Source organism: Sturnira hondurensis, unplaced genomic scaffold (assembly GCF_014824575.4).
Source record: "Sturnira hondurensis isolate 20B ecotype Veracruz unplaced genomic scaffold, ASM1482457v3 Scaffold0004821, whole genome shotgun sequence".
NCBI classification, from domain to species: Eukaryota; Metazoa; Chordata; class Mammalia; order Chiroptera; family Phyllostomidae; genus Sturnira; species Sturnira hondurensis.
In genome coordinates, this window is record NW_028077452.1 from 196,654 (window position 1) to 218,636 (window position 21,983).

A 21,983-nucleotide genomic window follows, 5' to 3' on the forward strand; every position below is an offset into this window, starting at 1 on the left:
ATCGATGCAAAGAGGCCTACTCCCAGACACATCATAATTAAAATACCAATAGTTAAAAATAAAGAGAGAATCTTAAAAGCAGCAAGAGAAAAGCAGTTAGATACCTACAGAGGAGTTCCCATAAGACCATCAGCTGATTTCTCCCATCCAAGTACTAACCAGGCCTGACCCTGCTTAGCTTCCGAGATCATATGAGATCGGGTGCATTCAGGGTGATATGGCCATAGACCATCAGCTGATTTCTCAAATGAAACTTTGCAGGCTGGAAGGGATTGGCAAGAAATGCTCAAAGTCATGAAAAGCAGGGACCTACAGCCAAGATTATTCTACCCAGCAAAGCTGTCATTTAGAATGAAAGGGTAGACAAAGAGCTTCCCAGACAAGAAAAAACTAGAGTGGCTCTTATTTATTATGTTGTTAATAATGCCTGCAGATTTTACTGGACAGAGAAGAGGACTTAAAGAGTTGTGTATCAGTTACTCATGTAGCTCTTTGGAGGCAGGTGTGAGAACTTACACCCAGCACCCTGCTTTAGTCTGGCTGAGGAATTCCCAAATGCTTTCAGCAAGACTGAATAGGGCACAGTGGTGCCACAAAGAGAAGAAAAATAAGATTGGTGAACAGAAATTCATGTGGTTCTTACATCCACTGGGTAAATGCAGGTGTATGGGGGAGGATATGCTTGATAGAAGAGAGTGGGGCTTTCATTCAATCACATGTTACTCCTGCCATCCATCAGTGCAAGTAAAATGACTCAACCCTTGAACCATGCATCCAAAGTCTGAAGCCTGGTGAGTTTGGAATTATCCGTGGATGAGGTTGCTCTCCCTTAGATAGTGGTGAGTATCTTCTGGATTTTAATGATGAGTAATCAGAGCATAAATTGGTATCTGTTCAAAACAAAGATGCTTTATTGCTAGAGCAATAAAGAGCAAAAGCATTGGTTTCCAGGGATTAAGGAGGAGGAGGATAGAGGTTGAAGAGGTAGAGCACAATGGACTTTTAGGATGATGCTACTGTTATGGTGGATACATGATATTATACATTTGTCAGACTCCATAGAACTATACAACACAAAGAATGAGCACTACTGCAAATAGTGGACTTCAGTTGATAGCAATGTATCAGTATTGGCTAGTTATAACAAATATATTGGACTACTGCAGTGATCTTCAACCTTTTTCATCTCTAGACACTGAAGCACCTTTGATGGCTCCTCAGATCACACTGGGGCAGGCCAGTGAACACATTCATCATTGTACTTGTCAGACTCTGACTATCAGCTAGTCTCCTGGGTTGCTAATTGGTTCCTAAATGTTCTGCTCTTCTCAGAGGGGAGGTGAAGCTAGGAAACTGGCAACTAGAGATAACCATGTTTTGGAAACATTTTTCTTTCAATGTTTGATGTAGTGGAGTTGGATACATTTTACTGGTAGGTCATTAGGAGTCCACTGAATAGTGAAGAGAAACCAAAGCATATGATTCTAAGCTTTTAGGGTAGAAATCAGGTTCTTATATATCATATTCCTTTTCCTTACAGATTCAGTGTAGTATTGATTTAGCAGACATTGATAAGGTGCCAGTTGCTTTGCTAAGCAGTAGGACTATAAGGTGAATTAATAGTTCAGAATTTAATTAGAGAGATAGACTCTTAGCTATTTATATATAATATAGTAGAATGAGAAACTCTTCTGAGTCATTCATTTTAACAAAATTGGTTGTTCTTTAAACATCGTACATAGAGGGATTAATAAAATATAGCCTTTACCTTTGCTGTATATGTGTAGTCTAGATGAGTCTGCAAAAAATGCTATAGAAACCTAGAGAAAAAAGCCATAAATTTTACCATATTCATGGAGGAGAGAGGCACAGGGCAGAGTTTCAATGGCCACAGAAACAGAATGGGATCATGAATTGAAAACTTACATCCACCCCAAACCTACACACAAGTGTTTATAGCAACTGTATGCATAATTGCAGAAACTTGGCAACTAACATGTCCTTCAATAAGTGAATGCATAAACAAACTATGATCAATCTAGAGAATGGGATATTACTCAATGATAAAAAGAAATGAGCTATCAAGCCATGAAAAGACATGAAGGAAGCTTAAATGTACATTGCCAAGTGAAAGGTGCCAGACTGAAAAATCTACATACTTTGTAATTCCAACTATATGATATTCTTTAAAATGCAAAACTATTAACACAATAAAAAAAAACATTGGTTGCCAGGGGTTAAGGAGGAGAATAGAGGTTGAAGAGGTAGAGCACAATGGACTTTTAGGATGATGCTACTGTTATGGTGGATACATGATATTATACATTTGTCAGACTCCATAGAACTATACAACACAAAGAATGAGCACTACTGCAAACAGTGGACTTCAGTTAATAGCAATGTATCAATATTGGCTAGTTATAACAAATATATTGGACTACTGCAGTGATCTTCAACCTTTTTCATCTCATGGCACACATGAACTAATTACTAAAATTCTGTGGCAAGCCAAAAATATATTTTTCACAAATCTGACAAAAAATAGGTATAATTTTGATTCATTCACATCAGATGGCTATTGTGTTGGCTGTTGTGTCATTTTTTATTTGACAATCTAAGGGAAAAGAGGTGAGTGCCCCTGGCTGAATACTCAGGTATTGTATGTTTTAAAAATTCTTGCAATGCATTGGATGAAAATTGCTGCACTAATGCAAGATGATAGTGACAGGGAACATTGTGTGTGGCAGGGAGAGGTTTCTGGGAACTCTTTGTGCTCCTGCCTGTCTCAGAGGGCATAACTTCTCTTGTTTCTGTTCCCAGCAAAGAGCCCCGGGGAAAGTGTTGCTGGATGCAGTTTGCAACCACCTCAACCTTGTGGAAGGTGACTATTTTGGCCTGGAGTTTCCTGACCACAAAAAGATCACGGTAGGTGATGTCATATTGATGTTGCTATTTTATTTCCTGTTTCATTTGGGAGAAGGGAGTGATTGGAACCTCTCCTTGACAATACAGAAATATACAAAAGAAAAACACCCAGAGCACTTTATATCTTTTTATGAAAGTAATGTGTAGATGGCATTAAAAGAATACACAAGGAAGACCATCTCCCTCTCACCCTTTCCCCACAACTTTCCCTCCAGGGCCACCATTACCAGTTTCTTGTGTATCCTTCTGATCAAAGTCCATGTGCACATATACATTAATACATGTTTTTTAAACATGCTAATATAAGTGTCACACACACACACCTGTACTTTTAATACCTTCCCCCATTAAAATGTCACTAAGATCATTCCTTTTTCAGGGCCTAAAAAGAATTCACTTCCTTCTTTTTAGAATAGTTTCTTAGAATTCCAATAGTTTCTTAGAAGTCCAGATCTCACAATACTATTTGTTGAAGAGGCTATTTTTACTCCATTTTATGCTTCTTCCCCCTTTGTCAAATATTAATTGACCATAGGGATGTGGGCTTGTTTCTGGGCTCTCAGTTCTGTTCCTTTGGTCTATGTGTTTGTTCTTACAGCAGTACCAGGCTGTTTCGATTACAGTGTATTTGCAGTAAAGTTCAATATCAGGTATTGTGATCCCTTCTACTTTGTTCTTCTTTCTCAAAATTGCTGCAGCTATTTGGGGTCATTTATGGTTCCATATAAATTTTTGAAATATTTGTTCTGTTTCTGTGAAATATGTCATTGGTACTTTAATAGAAATTGCATTGAATCTATAAATTGCTTTGGGTAGTATGGCCATTTTGATGATGTTAATTCTTCCAATCCATGAGCATGGTACATGCTTCCATTTGTGTCTTCCTTAATTTCTTTCATGAGTGTTGTATAGTTTTCTGAGTACTGGTCTTTTACCTCCTTGGTTAGGTTTATTCCTAGGTACTTTATTTTTCTTGTTTGCTCTATCAAATGGGTCAAATGGGATTTTTTTCCTGATCTCTGTTTCTGATGTTTCATCATTAGTATACAAAAATGGCTTTGATTTCTGAGCACTGACTTTGTATCCCACTGTTTTGCCAAATTCACTTATTAGGTCGAGTAGTTTTTTGGTGAAAACTATTGGATTTTCTATGTACACTGTTATGTCATCTGCAAACAACAATAGTTTTGCTTCCTTCTTTCCAATTTGGATTCCTTTTCTTTCTTTTTCTTCTCTGATTGCTGTGGCTAGGACTTCCAATACTATTTTGAATAGGGGTGGTGAAAGTGGTCATGCTTGTCTTGTTCCTGATCTTAGTGGGAAAGCTTAAAGTTTTTGTCCATTGAGTATGATGTTGGCTGTAGGTCTCTCGTATATAGCTTTTATTAGGTTGAGGAATGCTCCCTCTGTTCCCACTTTGCTGAATGTTTTTATCATAAATGGGTGCTGTACCTTATCAAATGATTTTTGTACATCTATTGATAGGATCATGTGATTTTTGTTATTCATTTTGTTTATGTGATATATAACATTTATTGATTTGCAAATATTGTACCATCCCTGCATCCCTGGGATGAATCTCACTTGATCATGGTGTATGATCTTTTTAATGTATTGCTGAATGCAGTTTGCCAGTATTTTGTTGAGGATTTTAGGCATCTATGTTCATCAGCGATACTGGCCTGAAGTTTTCTTTGTTGTGTCTTTATCTGGTTTGGGGATTAAAGTGATGCTGGCTTCATAAAAAGAATTTGGGAGTCTTCCATCATTTTTGATTTTTTGTAATAGTCTGTGAAGGATGAGGGTTAACTCTTCCTTAAGTGGTGTGTAGAGTTCTCCTGTGAAACTGTCTGGTCTGGGGCTTTTGTGTGTTGGGAGTTTTTTTATTACTGCTTCAATTTTGTCAGCTGTTATTGGTCTGCTCAGGCTTTCTGGTTCTTCTTCATTGAGTTTTGGAAGATTATATTTTTCTAGAAAAATATATAATCTTCCTAAAAATATTTTTCTAAAAAATATATAACCTTGTGCAAGGTTAGATGATGACATATAGTGAGAGTAAAGGACAGAAAGTAGGTGTAGTGTGAGAGAGAATAGAGTTAACCAGAACAATAGTAGTGTTTAGGATTAAAGTGAAGTGGGCTAAGATCATGGAAGGTTGCTGTGTAGTATGGGACAAGAATTATTTACAATACTACTGGAAAAACAATAATATGAGGAAAAATATATGATTTGTGTAGCCAAAATAGAAAGTACCCAATCAAGAGTTGTGTGTTTTTGGAATACCGGTTAAGTGAAAGAAGGGAAATTAAAATACAATAAAGAAAAAATAAGAAATACCAGTGAAATAATGTAATTAAACAGGGAAATAAAATGAGGAAAACTAAACATAAGGAAGAGAAATAAAAAAACATACTAGTAAAAGTGGTAAAAATAATGACAAGATAATAATAATACACCTAAACAATGCCAGCTCTATGGGACAGCAAAGTGACATTTGTCTCTGTTTCTCAGTTTTGGGAGTTAGCCTTCTGCTTCCCCTTTCCATCTGTCTCTGGACTCTTTGTAACTCCACATCTTATTGTCTCACTTGGGGAAAGAAGAAAAGGGGAAAAAGAGTGGATCCAAATAGTAATAATAATAATAATAATAACAACAACAACAACAATTAGCCTCCTGCTCACTTTAAGCCTGATTAGGGAGTTCTGGTGGTCTTCCTAGATGCCACAGGAAGAGGGGGACTAGGGTTTGCTTTCTTTCTTCCTATGCTTTTGAGAGGATGGGGACCAGGTCCGGGTCACAATATTCACAGTTTCCTGGCCTCCAGCCCAGGTTCTCTGTGAGCTGCATGGCTCAAATCAGCCACTCAGCTGCTCACAGCATGAGTCAGTCTGGGGCGTGCAGCCAGAAACAAGCAGGGCGAGCAGTACTGCTCAGCTACTGTCTCTGGGTTGGCGCAGCTGACACCTCCCTTGGGGTGAGCCAGCTGCTGCTGGAGAGTTCCTTACAAAGCAGCTGCCCATGGTTCTTAAGAAGCACACGGCTTTTAACACAGCCCAACTTTCCAACCAGTCCGGAGACTATCTGAGTCAGGGTCTGACAGGGCCCAACTCCTCCCTTCTCCAGGTGTTGCCTGGCACCTCAATTTCTCTAGTGCTAGTGTCCACAGTCCCAGCGGATGTGTACCGCCTCTGTGTGTCTTCCACTTCGTCTCTATTCTCCCTCCTCAGCGACTTCCAGCACCCAGGTACCTCCTTGTGCTGGGCTGCCCTCCCTGCTCTGGTAGAGGAGGCAGCTGGTAATCTAACTCTCCTTCCCGTATCCAGTAGTAGGCACCTGGTTCCCAGGCGGATCCCTGGAACCTTACTTCCCAGCACAATCTCCTCACTGCCTGTTTTTCAATGTCCTCTGCGATTTTTTCCTCCAGACTTCATATAAGCTGAGATTCTATTGGCTGTTCCTCAGAAGATTGCCTAGGTGTTCCAGCTGGGCACACACTGGGTTCCACTCCCACCTATCTCACCACCAACTCATCTTCTGAGTCTGTGTTTTGTTTTGTTTTAATTAATAGACTTTTTTATTTAGGGAAGTTTTAGGTTTAAAGGAAAACTGAATAAAAAGTACAGAGAGGTTCCCATATACTACCCTCCCCCAACATATGCACAAGTGACTTCTTTTATTAACAGCTTGCAATAATGTGATACATGTGTTACAGTTGATGAGCCAATATTCATACATCATTATTACAGTCCAGGGCTTACATTATGGTTCATTCTTTGTGTCATACATTCTACAGGTTTTCACAAATGTATAATGACATGTATCATAAGGGATAGCTTTACTGCCGTAAAAATCTCCTGTGTTCCATCCCTTGATCCCTCTCTTCCTGCTGAGCCCCTAGCAACCACTGATTTTTTAAAAATTTGTTTTCTGTGTTCTTGGTGTTCTGATATCTGGGGTGTTGCTGAATGGAGAGTGACTGCCCTTCCCAGGGCTAGAGATAGGTGTTAAAATCTCAAACTAAAATTGTGAACATGTCAGTTTCTTTTTGTAGTTTGATCAGTTTTTGCTTTATGTATTTTGAAGTTCTGCTTCTAAGTGTATAAATGTTAAACACTTTTATATATTCTTGATTAATTAATTTTTATTAGATAAAGAAATTACCTTCTTTGTCCCCAGAGATATTATTTATTCTGATATTTACCTTGTCTGATACAAATATAGCTTCTTTAGTTTTTAAAATGTATTATTGTTAGCATAATATACCTTTTCATCCTTTTCCTTTTAACTTATACCTTTATATTTACAGTGCATTTCTTAGAGGAAGTATACAGTTGGGTCTTGTTTTTTTCAGTCTTGATAGTCCTTTTTCATTTGTAGTATTTAGACCATTTACAGTTAATGTGATTGGTGATATGGATTAAATCAGGCATCTTGTATTTTCTTTCTATTTGTCTTATTCGTTCTTTGTTCCTGTTTTTCTGCTTCTTTTTCATTAATAGAATATTTCTGATAATTCCACATTACCATCTATGTTGGCTTGTAAGGTATAACTCCGATTTTTCACTTTAGTGGTTACTTTGGAGTTTGGATGCATCTGTAACTTATTAGAGCCCACTTTCAGGGAATACTATGTCACTGACATACAGTGTAAAAACTTAAAATAATATACTTCCATTTTCCCCTTGCTGATCTTTTTGCATAAGTTATAAACCCCACATTACTATTACTATTTTTGTTGTCTTTTATGTAGCTATAAATAATAAAAAGTCTTTAAAGCATCTTACCTGTATACCATGAGTTAACATTTTGGTATTCCTCATTCCTTTGTGTAGACACAGATTTCTATCTGATATAATTCTTTCTACTTGAAGGACTTTAATATTTTATGTTACATGAGTCTACTGATGATGAAGTCTCTCAGCTTTTATGTTTGAAAAAGTCTTTATTCTGCCTGCTTTTTTAAAAGGTATTTTTTTGCTGGGTGTAAAATTGTAAGATGAGTTTTTCTTCCAATATATTAAAATTTTGCTTCACTGCATTCTTACTTGCATTGTTTCTAACAAATCTACTATCATGTGTATCTTTACCCTTTTTTTAGGATGCAAAAAATCAGTAGCCTTTAGTTTTTCTTTTTAAACTTTTTTATTGTATTTTTTTCATTACCATTTAATCCCCCTATACCCTCCCCCTGCAATGCCACACTGTTGTCCATGTCCAGGAGTTCTTTTTCCTGTTTGCTCAATCTCTCTACCCCATAATCTCTCCCACTTAGCTGTCATCTTGCTCTCTGTGAATCTGTCTCTACTTTGCTTCTTAGTGTAGTTTGTTTATCAGATTCCACATATGAGTGAAATCATGTGTATTTGTCTTTTTCTGACTGGTTTATTAATACCACTTAGCATAATGTTGTCCAGATCCACCCATACTGTTGCAAAGCGTAAAGTTTTCCTCTTTTTTACAGCCTAGTAGTATTCATTGTGTAAATATCCCATACTTGTTTTATTTACTCATCTACTTGGGTTGCTTCTATATCTTGGCAACTGTAAATAATGCCACAGTGAACATAGGGCTGCTTAAGTCCTTTCAAATTAGTGTTTTGGGTTCCTTCGGATATATTCCTAGAAGTAGGATCACTGAGTGTAAAGGCAGATCCATTTTTAAATTTTTGAGGTATCTTCATATGACTTTCCACAGTGGCTGAACCAATCTCCATTCCCACCAGCAACGCAGAAGTGTTCCCTTTTCTCTACATCCTTGCCAGCACTTGTTGTTTGTTGATTTATTGAAAATAGCCATTCTGGCAGGTGTGAGATGATATCTCATTTTCATTTTCATTTTCATTTTCATTTCTCTGGTGACTAGTGACATTGAGCATCTTTTGATATGTCTATTGGCCACCTGCATGTCCTCTTTGGAGAAGTGTCTATTCAAGTTCTTTGCCCATTTTTTAATAGGGTTGTTTGGTTTTTCGGTGATGAGTTTTGTAAGTTCTTTAACAAATTTTAGATATTAACCCTCTGCCAGATGTATCAGCAAATATGTTCTCCCATTCTGTGGATTTTTTATTTTAGTGATGATTTCCTTTGCTGTGCACAAACTTTTTAGTTTGATACAGTCCCATTTATTTATTTTTTCTTTTGTTTCCATTGCTTGAGGATATATCTGATAAAATACTGCTCAGAACAATGTCTGAGATTTTGCTGCCTATGTTTTCTTCTACGATTTTTATGGTTTCAGGTCTAACATTTAAGTCTTTCATCTATTTTGAATTCATTCTTGTGTGTGGTGTAAGAAGGTGGGCTGGTTTTATTTTGTGCATGTATCTGTCCTGTTTTCCCAATACCATTTATTGAATAAACTATCTTTAGCCCGTTGTATGTGCTTTCTTCATCTGTCAAATATTAATTAACTATAAAGGTATGGGTTTGTTTCTGGGCTCTCAGATTTGACTTTTAACACCTGTTAGGTCGAACTGGTATACTCTACAACACGGAATAAATTATTCTCTACTGCTAGGGATGGCCCTTCAGCATTCTACCCAATGCCTGTAAATCATGAAGTATTCCAATCTGCCTGGTGCACAGAAGTGATGTTCCTAGCCTTATGTGAACACCAGGCACTATGACATCTAATCTCTTTATTGTTTCTTTTTCCCAGTCTTGGTATTTTTCTCACAAGCATATGTTGATCAGTATCCAGTTGATTACTGAAGGGTAACCTTCTTTACTCTCTTCAATGCTCTTTCTGAAGAAAACTTTCTCCTCTTTGGAACTCTCCTTTGAATTCTTGCTACCCAGGTTCCCTATACTCTCAGCCCAATCTCTTCAACTCATGGATTTTTCCAGGTCATTCCTCCCTGCACCACAGTCTAGAGACTATGCTCAAGACTTGCAACTTGCTCAAGGTGGAAGGCTGGGTCAACTGCAGGGCTTATGATTATTTTGTTATCCCTCAGGAAATCACTGCTACTCATTGCCTGGAGTCCCAGATCTGTTGTGTTATGTATTGTTTCCATTTTTTTTATTGTTTCATATGGGAAGATCCTGTCCCCCTTACTCTATTTTGAGCAGAATCAGAAACCTCTAGTGGGTTTTAAAGCAAAAGCCACACTTTACATATCTCTTAAATATAAAAAAATGTAAAATAACTAAAAGCAAAAATTCAAAGTAAAGTCACTTCTTCTAGGAGTCAGCATGAAGAAAGGTTAAATTGGTGCAATGATTTATAGATAATGGATAATTTTTATAACCTATTTTTCTTATTATATATATATATATGTATATATATATATATATATGTTGTAGCTGACAATGAAATATTTTTGTTATATACAGTTTTGATTTTTAAACATGAAGATGAGACTTGAACTGTTGTTGAGTCTTGAAGTTTTTGAGAGGCAGGATGTTTTGTTGTAGGAAAAGCAATCGTTTAGAGTCAAATAAACTCGATGTTGAACCCCAGCTATATGACCTTGGGCAACTTTAATAAGCTTTCTGAGTTTGGCTTCCTTCCTGTGTAAAATGACCACATTGTTATGAATATTAAATGAGAATGTATAAAGTACCTATACAATGCCTGGCACACAGTAGTTGCTCAGGAAACAGTCTCTTTTCCTTGCCCCTTTTGTAATATCAAGTAACTGACTGTCTTTTATATTTTATTTACTTATTTTTGTAATCTTCACCCGAGGACATGTTTACTGATTTTAGAGAGAGAGGAAAACATTCATGTAAGAGGGAAACATCAGTCGGCTCCCTCCCACAGTATGCCTGTGGGGAATCTGACACACAACCCAGGTGTGTGCCCTGACCAAGCATTAATCCCACGACTTCTTGGTGCACAGGATGACACTCCAACCAACTGAGCCACCTGACCTGGGCCTGCCTTTCTTTTTAATAAGTAAGATCTTTTCCAAAATACCTCAAATACTTCAGTTGCCTACAAAATCTACCTAAGATGTCAGTCACCAAAATAATACAGGCAAAAAATGTTGAGGGAAAGAAGAGAACAGTTTTGGGAACAGTGATTCATCTTGCCTTGCCTTTGATACCTAAGCACTAAAACATTTCTTCTCAGCTAACAGTATTTCAGTGCAGAGAGCACATTCCAAAGGGGAAGGTAATATTAACAGAGTTAATATTGGAGGAAAATAGGGAGCCTGAATAAAATGTATATAAGCAGGATAAAAGTGTGTTGAAACCAAATTACGGAAGATAGCTGTAATAGGCTGAATTGTGTCCCCCTAATATTTGTATGTTGAAAAATCTAATGCTCGGTACTTCAGGATGTGACTATACTTGAAGATAGGGCCTTTAAAGATATGATTAAGTTAAAATGAGACCATTATTATGCTCCCTAATCCAATCTGACTATGTCATTTTTAAAAAACAAATGGAGGAAGGGAAGGAGAGAGAAAAAGAGAGAGAGAACAATTGGGTTGCCTTCTTATACACACCCCTACTGGAGATAGAACCCGCAACCTGAGTATGTGCCCTGACTGGAAATCAACCACGCAGCTTTTTAGTCTATGGGACTATGCTTTAACCAACTGAGCCACACTGGCCAGGGCGGATGGTATCATTTTTAGAAGAAGAAATTTGGAGATACCTGAGAAACACCAGGGGCATGTGTTCATAGAGGGAAGACCATGTGAGGACATAGCCAGAAGGCAGCCATCTGTAAGCCAATGAGTGAGGCCTCAGGAGAAACCAAATCTGCCAACACCCTGATCCTCCAGAACTGTGAAGAAATAAATTTCTGTTATCCATTCCCACCTAGTCTGTGGTGTTTAGTCACGGCAGCCCTAGCAAACTCTTCCAATAGGCCTTCAAATTTCATTTGGGAAGTTCCTTGATTTGGTGAGTCCTACTCACTTGAAATGATATTTCTAGAAGTTCATTCATTTTAATCAAATCTCTTTACAGTCAAGTAATGTGTATGTGTAGTTGTGTTCTGGAGATGAGCAGCATGGTTTTAGAAAGAGCAAGGATGTGTGGCTTGGTTGAAGGGGTAGAGGTTTGAGTTCAAGATACATCATTACAGTTGTGACCCTCTTGAGATCTGTTCTCAGGGAAAGACAGACTATGGTGCTTTGGTGCCTTTTTAACTCATGTGAAACTTGTTTCTGTTCTCCTTAGGTTGGATGAACAAGTGATGTGTCCAAGACGATCTGATTCAGTTTAAATGTTCCCCAGTGGCCCTTCCTATATATCAAACTTCAGTGTTTTAACTCTAGTCAGCAACCCTAGTTTTCTTCTTATAAATGAGAGGAGCTCCTTCCAGCCCATCCGTTTATAGTATATGTGTGCAAGACCTTTTCTCTCAGCTCTGCAGATATTAGTCTCACTGGTTAATGGAAAGGTTCCCTCAGGTTCAGTGTTTTCGCTCAGTCCAGTGCAGCTGTGATCCGTGCCCTGTGGCATTACTGCTGCAGAGCTCTACCAGATGGGCTCATTCAGGCCAGTCTGATATTTCTAGACCTACATATTCTAAAAACTACATGCTCAGTTGGCTCAAATTGGTGCTTGTATTTGATGCTTTCCACAGAAATGCCAAAAATAAAAGAGAGTTGTTTTATAACAGTTCATAAAATTGGCAACTATGTTGCCAGAGCATAGTTGTTTTGTCCTGAGTCGCTTGCAGCATTTAGGGAGATCCTGTGGCAGAATTGATGATAGTGAAATATCTCAGAGATGGGTTTCCTGAGGCAGCCATGGAGGCTGAAAGAGCACAGGATAGCAGGTGTGTGAGTGTGAGCTCAGCAGCCCTGCAGAATCCCACTAGAATTCTGTATTAACTCAGTGCCTCACGCAACGTAACTATTTTGAATCCTCTCCACATGCCTCAATTTACCAACTTTCAAATTTTAAAGGGCAAACAGAAGGCACTGAAAAGGAACTTTCTTATCTTCCCAAAAAAGATATGTAAACTTAATTACATTTATAATTAACTTTTCCATCTTTTTTCCCAATGGAAGAATTCTTCTTTTCTAATTCAAGTCATTGCCCTCTGTTTGTGACAAGAGCTCTTGTCACATCATTTCAAGTCCCTTAGGACATCAGTTAACTCTTCTGGCTCATATTCTCAATCCCTTCACTTTTTGAAAGTACCCAGGGCTTTCCTGTTAAAAACAAGCAAATGATCAATGCCTTTATTTGATTTTTTTTTTACCCTCTATACTCCTAGCCTCTTGTCTTCCTCCTCCTTCACAGCCAAGCTTCTTTAAAAAACTCTTCATTATTTAGGAAGTACAGATCAGTACTTACAAAATAGCCATAGGATGTAAAGTACAGCATAGGGAATAGAAGCAATAATATTGCAGTAAGTATGTATAGTGCCAGGTGAGTTCTGGAAATAATGCAGGGAATACTTTGTAAAGTATATGATTGTCTAACCTCTATGCTATGCATGTGAAACCAATATAAAATAATATTGGAAGTAAACTGTAATTGAAAAATATATATATTCTGGCTCTCCCATCTATTCTCACACTTCCAGACTAATGTTTTTAAAGTGCACATCAGATTGGATCAGCACCATGCTTAAACCCTTCACATTGTTCTTAGGATAAGAATGAGGAATCTTAACCTGACCTCTGTGAGGTCTGACCCCTTCCTGACCCACCAGCCATGTTGGTGTCCTTTACCGCTTCGGTCATCTAGGCAAGTATTTTTACTGTGTCATCTGTTCTTCTTAATTCTCTTCTCCTTCAGATCTCATTACAATGTCATGTTTCCTGAATAGTGTTGTATTCATATCAAGTCTCTGTTTCCCTCTATTTCTGCTTCTTCCATGATTGGTTCAAACTTCTCTATCCCAGACACTCTGAGTCCTCTGGAACTCCCCTTTTTTACTCACTTGTCTCAGGTTCTTCATTTTTGTTGAGAAGGTCTTTTGATTCTTGTGTGTCTTCCTCACTAGACCATAAGCTCCGTAAAGTAAGGGCCATGATTGATTTTCACATCATTAGATACCCAGAGCCAAGCATAGGGACACAGTAATATTTAGTAGAATTAATACATAAGTTTGAAGTACAGAATTTAAGTTTCAACTTTGGGTGTCTGTTCTCTGAATCTGCTTTCTTTCTTTTCTTTAAAAAAAAATTAAATATATTTTATTGATTATGCTATTACATTGTCTCATCCCCCCCGTTCATTCCTCTCCACCCTGTACACCCTCTCCCACCCACATTCCCCCCCTTTAGTTCATGTCCATGGGTAGTACATATAAGTTCTTTGGACTCCACATTTCCTATACTATTCTTACCCTCCCCCTATCTATTTTCTACCTACCAATTATGCTACTTATCCTCTGTGCCTTTTCCCACTCTCTCCTCCTCCCACTCCCCTGTTGCTGTCCCTCCATGTGATTTCCATTTCTGTGGTTCTGTTCCTGTTCTAGTTGTTTGCTTTTGTTTTTGTTTTAGGTGTGGTTAATAATTGTGAGTTTGCTGTCATTTTACTATACACGTTTTTATCTCCTTTTTCTTAAATAAGCCCCTTTAACATTTCATAAAATAAGGGCTTGGTGATGATGAACTCCTTGAACTCGACCTTATCAGAGAAGCACTTTATCTGCCTTTCCATTCTAAATTAAAGCTTTGCTGGATAGGGCAATCTTGGATGTAAGTCCTTGTCTTTCATGACTTGGACTTATTTCCAGCCCCTTCTTGCCTATAAGGTCTCTTTGGAGAAATCAGCTGACAGTCTGATGGGAACTCCTTTGTAGGTAACTGCCTCCTACCTCTTGCTGCTTCTAGGATTCTCTCATTCATTTTAAACTGGGTAATGTAATTTTGATGTGCCTTGGTGTGTTCCTCCTTGGGCTCAACTTTTGGGACTCTCTGAGCTTCCTGGACTTCCTGGAAGTCTATTTCCTTTGCCAGATTAGGGAAGTTCTCCTTTATTATTTGTACAAATAACTTTTCCACTCGTTGCTCTTCCTCTTCTCCTTCTGGTACTCCTATAATTAGGATGTTGGAACATTTAAAGATGTTCTGGAGGTTCCTAAGCCTCTCCTCATTTTTTTTGAATTCTTGTTTCTTTATTCTTTTCTGTTTGGTTATTTCTTCCTTCCTTCTGGTCCACTCCATTGATTTGAGTTCCAGTATTCTTTCCATCACTATTGATTCTCTGTACACTTTCCTTTATTTCATGTAGCCTTCATTTTTTCATCTAATTTGTGACCAAATTCAAGCACTTCTGTGTGCATCTTGGTCACCAGTGCTTTGAACTATGCATCTGATAAGTTAGCTATCTCTTTGTTGCTTAGTTGTATTATTTCTGGAACTTTGATCTGTTCTTCTATTTCAGCCATTTTTCTTGGTCTTGTCTAGCCTGTTACATACAGAAAGGCGGGTCCTTAGGTGTTCACCAGGGCGGGGCAACCCAGTTGCTGGGTTCTGATGTTGTATATGGGGACAGGGTCTGTGAGAGAATGATGGTACTGCTCCACTCTCTCTCGGATCTCAGGCCCCTCTGCTGCTTCCCCCAAGCAAACTGGGCCTTTCTGGTGCTGATTTCCATGTGGGTGGGCCTGTGTACATTCTAGGACCCTGTAGGTCTCTCCAACGAATTTTCCTGTGAGGCTGGGAGTCTTTCCCTGAGCCTGAACCCCCACAGGTGTTTTCAATTGGTGTTTTGAGGCTTTATTTCCCAGCACTGGGACACTTTGGGTTGTGTGGTAGGTCTTGCTCCCCAGTTATCTGCTTGGGAATGTGGGACTGTTTCCCAGTCAGCCAGACACCTTGCACACAGTGCCTCGCTTCACAATCACCACCTCACTAGGTCTGCTCATTGCCACCCATGCCTGGGGTCTGCCAGCTGCTGCATGCGCGCCCAGGGTCCACCCACTGCCATCTTGCACGCCTGGTGCCACCGTTTCTTGTGCCGCGACCTCTCTCTGCTTGGCCACCTGACTCTGCCCAAGCTACCAGTCTAGATGAATGTGTCTATTTCAGCTCCTTGGCTGTCCGACTTCCATACAGTTCAATTTTCTGTCAGTTCAGGTTGTTATTTTGTTTCTAAATTTTTGTTGTCCTTATTTTGGTTGTGGGAGGACTCACAGTGTGTCTACCTATGTCTCCATCTTGGCTGGAAGTCTGAATCTGCTTTCTTACCAAATGAAGATATATTTGCCACCTCATTTATCTTTTTAGGATTCTTTGGAGGAAAATAATATATCTTGCAATGATAATTGCTGTTTTAAATGATTATTCTCTCTCATTTTAAGGCTGAGATTTATGAGCACCACAGTAGAGATGATCCTAGATCAGCTAATGGCAATATATTTTTCTCTTATAGGATAGTGATATAGGGTGGAGAATACAGAAATGAGAGTTTTATTATAAACTCTTACGTATTTGAAAAGGTAATGTGGAAGTTTAATGTGAATAGGTGGAAACTAAAAATTTGTAGTTATTTTCTTTATTAGAATTCTTAGTGCTTATTTAAGGTAATTTGGATAACAAAAAAGGCAGAAGACAAGCAGTCATTCATCTTGCAACCTCCCAAACACATTTTTCTATATTCATAAGTATTTATCAAGAACATAATTTTTAATTCCTGCATGGTAATGTTATATAGATGTAGATCATTTATTTATTTATTTGGGTTATTGGGGGAAAGTTACTGTTATGAAATGTTATTAACAGTCCTTATATATAAATATTTTTGTACATAAATGCCTAATTGCCAAAAGTTGAATTACTGGGCTAAAGAGGGTGTGTAGGAATACTTTTTAGGCTTTAGGTAATTATTCCCAAATTATATATCCACCAAATTTATATATCCACCAGAAATGTACCAATTTATATATCCACCAAAATAGTAAGAGAATGCCAATTTCCTGCACCATTGGGTATTATAAAATAAATCATACAAGACAAATAGACCTATATAGATGCAAATATAATGGGTGGAAATGGTATATGGTTCTTTAAACTTATATTTGTAGTGCAAATCACTTCCGAATTTGAACATTTCTCCTTAGCTATTGTCATTTTTTTCTTCATCAATTACCTGTTGTTCTTTGTATAGTTTTGTGTTCTCTTTTTCACATTTACTTATAAAACCATTTTTACATTAAGCAGAATTAACCTTGTTTTTGTCATATATGCAAATATGAGCTTCAGTAGAACCCTTTTCAAATGGCTGCAAATTCAAGGAGAGTTTAAAGAAAACCATTATAAAGTGAGATAAAATGGTTAACATACTTTATTAATAAGGGCAGCTGGTATCTCTCTCTCTCTCTCTCTCTCAAATTTTGCAACTCAAATTACATGCTAAGGCAAGTATGTGTGAAAACAGTCTGGACTTTGAAATTAGGCAGGCCTTATTTCTGTCCTGCTTCTTTTGCTCTGGAGCTGAGAACGCAAGGACACATTATTGAACCTCTCCAATTCTCAGATTTCTTTCCTGGGTAACAGGAATTCTTCTGGCCTTGTTCATAAGTAAATAGCTTTTGGATAGTGCCTGGTGCAAAGGTGGTATTCTATAAATACCATTTTCTGTTCATATCCCTCAAAGCTATTCTGTCTGTACATATGATATGTACACATACATGCATTTGTTTCATTAGGGAGCATGCATATTCCATTCAGCTTGTAGCCAGACATGCAGTCATACATAAATACTTGCTGACTAGGTAATTATGACCAAAGTAAAAATGAGGGTAGAGAAATTTTTAGTTAACTGAGTCTAGGAGAGGTTTTAATTTTGGGTGGTAGAGATAATGTTAGTAAATTTGAATCTGTCCTATAAAAGTGGTATACAATGTAAGATAACAGAATTCTGGAGAAAAAAGCGACAACTTCAACTACATGAAAATTTTATTTTAAACAGCTCCACATAAGTTTCAAATTACTTTTATTGAGGATTTGCGTCTCCTTTTTTTCCTTTGTAGGTGTGGCTGGATCTCCTAAAACCTATCATCAAGCAGATTAGAAGTAAGTATATACCATATGTTTAACAGTGATATTAAATATAAAACCAGGCAGTTTCCTCATCTAGATGTTGTCTGTCCTGTGGCATCAAGCACACTTAATGATACAGGTTCTTTTTTTACATCATAATTGCCTTTCATCATCTTTTAATCCACATGCCATTAAAATATATGTTCTGCAGTTTTAATAAATAGCAATTTGGTAATCAAAACCCTGCTTGGGAAATCAAGTATCATTTTGATTAACAACTAAAGCATGCTGCTAAGCCCCCAAGTAATTGAACTTGTCTTATTTGTGCACAAGTTTCTTATTGACACTTTTTAAGAGGGGAGGAAGAGGCATTTATTTATAAATTTGGCATAAGATTTTCTATCCTGCCTCATCAAAGCCTGTGAAATCAGAATGCAAGTGACGTTTCAAAAAATAAGGTGCACATGTGTGTCTGTGTATGTGTTTCTGAATTTCTGAATGGCAGGCAGAACCAAAGTGTCTGACTTGCATTTAGGCCATGTGTTGGAAAAAAATTAAGGAAGATCAGGAAAGAAGGAAGGAAAGAGAACACCTGCTTTTTCTCTCCCTTCTCATCATGCTTCAGCACTGGACCTTCCTCCCCGCTCTCTGCTATTGGTGGAAAAGAATCTCTTTAACATATTACCAAATGCAAACAAAGAGAGTCTGTCCCTATTGGGTCAGCACTGGGTGCTCCTTTTCATTCCGTGTGCTGCGTAACTAGCCATGTGTGACAAAACAGTCATTTTGTGTTTAGTGCTAGCAGCTACTCAACTTTAGGTTCTCTAAGGATCTGAGTACCCTCATTTAATTCCCTTCTCTGTAAAAATAACTAAACGGGAATAACATGGCCTACCCATCTTCCCCATTTTGCTATTGTTCTTTTGTGACCCAGAGTTGACATACGAGGGTTTTGTTAATTTTTAGAACGATTAGGGAAAAGCCCATCTTCTCTTGGCTTCTGTATTTGTGTGCCTTGTTTTCTTCCTCCTAATTTTGTGTATATTGGTGACATATTCACCTCATCATATATCATTTTTGTTTTGTTTCCTAAACTTGAATGTGTTAGCATAGAAATTATGATATATACATCTATTTTTGTGGTAGTAAATGGTAGAGCAAAAAGACATTTTCTGCTTTTATACATGTACTGTTAAAATTGGGATTTCATTATAGTGCCTTATATTTCATAGAACATATAAATTCATTGCTATCACTCTAAATGGCAGAACATATAAGATTGCCCTTATAATGTAGTTTACACATCAAACTCTGACTCAGATTACAAATTATTATTTTATAAGGGCAGATTACAGCAAATTATTAAATTATTATTTTATAATTATTTGTTCTGTTTTAATTCTGAAAACAAAATTTACCCATCTCCTTCACAGTCTCTCCCTGACCACTCCCTCCCAGATCTGCTTCCTAATTTTGTCTGAATTCATCAACAAGATAGCTTATGAGACACTTGAAAGACTTTGGCTGACTGTGGCAGGGGCAGGGACTTGGCTTATTGATGTTTCTCTCCAGACTTCAGGCAAGTACCTGGCAGATAGGTGCTGGATACATATTTAATAAGTACATTAGCTGCAGTAACCTATAGATTGTTAAAAATAATAAATTACACGACTGATTTACATTTTCATTACCTCCTTTTAAAATGATCTAAAACTTGTACTTGCACTAAAGCGGCTAATTAGGCAATTTTTGAAGGGAAATGCCTTTTAAATCTGAATACAATGGAAGTCTTCAGAGAAAAAGTTCAACATCTCTTTAATATCTTTGTTACAGTTTTTTAAAAAGCCATCTGTTTCTCTGAAATGTAAAAGTGTGATTTAGTAGTAACTGAGCTTAACTAGTCATTCAGTGACTTAGGCGTTGCCAGGTGTACACTTTGCAGCTTGGAATGAGACTTATTATTTGGTATATAATATACCCCAGAAAATAATTTTCTTTAACTGCTTTTGAGACACAAATCAATAACTGCTTTATTTTTTTCTTCAGGGCCAAAGCACGTTGTTGTTAGGTTTGTGGTGAAATTCTTTCCACCTGACCATACACAACTCCAAGAAGAACTCACAAGGTTAGTGGTTTGGCTGTCTATTGCTATGGGATGATAAGGAGAAGAGAAAATTGGTGTTCTAAATCAATTTGATTAGCATTTTCTCAATGTCTGCTTGTCTAGCATCAGTTCTGTGCTTAACAGTTTAACCCCCTCTCTTCCAGCTAGGCTTATAAATATGGGGGGTAAGAAAGTACTATGTTTTCCATGAAGTCTCGTTTCTTTGAGGCTATGATACAAAGTGGACTGGACTTAACCTGTTACTGCCATATTTTCCCTTCTTTAGCTATCACATCTCAAGATAGTTTTGGAAAGTGAATCTCTTCTGTGAGAGAAGAGATTCTCTCTTCTGTAAGTTATTAACTCAGAGTTTCTCTTCATTGCTGTCATGAGTGGGTGGACATGAACTGTAAGTCAGTTTCTTTGGCAGCTTGGCCAGGTAGAAGCAGTATAAGCATTGGATCTTGCCTGGCTTCGGCATCAGTCATGCCTTTGATAGCTCTGTGACTAGCCAGTTACTTGTTCCCTCTGCACCTGTATTAATTCCTCTGTGTCAGTGTGAGTATAAAGCTGAGTTGGACATGGTTGTTTTGAGGATAAACATTATCACACATAATGGCTAGAACCTAGTAGGGACACCATGAATGATAACCATCATCACCATCACTATCATCATTGTCACCATCATCACTACCACTACATATCCCATAATTTGTGGCAAGATACACAGCTTTCTAAAAGAGATCAGAGCCCAGTAGGAACACATGATGATAAAATGCCTCCCTTTCAAGAGTGCCTTTTGATATACTAGTCTGACCAACCAAATTCTTGCCACACATGCCTTTTAAACTGTAACTGTTTAAGACTAAGACTATCACATCTTATCCTGTCATTTCTGATATAGAGCCCAATGTCTTGGGTGGATGACCATCATTTATGAAGGGTTGAAGACATTCAGTCAAGTATTTATGGAGTGTATACAATGTGTCCAAGAATTGTTCTAGGCACTTGGAATATATTGGTGAAAAAACAAGCCTGGTAATATACAAGATGATTAAATAAAGAAGAAATACATCAGATAATGGTAAGGGCTCTTAAGGTCATTGAAATAGGATGATGGATGACAATTTTAAATTAAACGCTTTAGGGTGCCTTCTGAGGAAATGATGAGGATCTGCCAGTCATTTTCAGAGGGAGAGTTTTCCAGGTAGGCAGTGCCCAAGGCAGGAATAAGTAATGTGTCAATCATAAAAGTACTGTCATGGCAGTAACCCTGAGGGTGAAATGCAATGAGGTGGGACAGAGACCCAAATATATGTACTGTTGAAATACTAGTTGCCATATGGATGTTGTGAGGAGGATGACTGCAGGGAAGCCAGTGAGAAAGCAATGTTGGTCATCCAGGCCAAGATGATGGTGATGGAGATGGTAGGAGTGGGAATAGAGACACGTGGTAGCTTTTGCAATACTTACTGGAGGTGGGGTCAATCCATCTGGGTGATGGGGTAGGGATAGAGACTGAAGGAAGTAGAAGGGATGTTTGGATTTGACTTTAGCAATTGTCTGGGTGGTGGTGTTGATGACTAAAATGGGAATGGGTGGAGAGAAGTAGAGGATTGGGGAGGGGAAGAGAGTCAGGAGTTCGCTTCTGCAAGGCTGCACTTCAGATACCTACTACACATTATGTAGATGTGTGAAGAAGGTCATTGGGCACCTGAATATGGATTCCAGGGAGAGACAAAGGCTTTGTGTTTTCTGAATAAGTGTTTACTCCTTGTTTACCTCCATTTACCATCCTCAGATCATTGAAGCAATTAGAAGTGGCTAGGAACTGCAAAAGCCATCAGCTTTCTGGGTACTGTATACAGTTTGCCAGAACACTTAAAGTAGAAGAGGGGCAGCTGGAGCTACTCTACCAAATTGCACTAGACAGAGGGGCCGACAAGTTTCATGAGGTGTCGTTATTAGGGCTCTGTGTCTCAATTTCTGGGGCCAGCCTTCCTATTGTGGGAACACTCATTGTTCCAAGCTCAGAGTATTGAA

The 21,983-nt window shown here is 38.0% G+C and overlaps 1 protein-coding gene across 1 annotated transcript in view; it reads left to right on the top strand.

The window, feature by feature from the left end:
- Window positions 1-2,715: 2,715 nt before the first annotated feature.
- The window catches only part of FARP1 (FERM, ARH/RhoGEF and pleckstrin domain protein 1), a 140,831-nt gene continuing 121,563 nt past the window's right edge, over window positions 2,716-21,983 (top strand). The window contains exons 1-3 of the mRNA XM_037046063.1: window positions 2,716-2,925; window positions 17,827-17,869; window positions 19,883-19,961. Coding sequence (XP_036901958.1) covers window positions 2,716-2,925; window positions 17,827-17,869; window positions 19,883-19,961 — 332 coding nt within the window. The remainder of the gene's footprint in view (window positions 2,926-17,826; window positions 17,870-19,882; window positions 19,962-21,983) is intronic.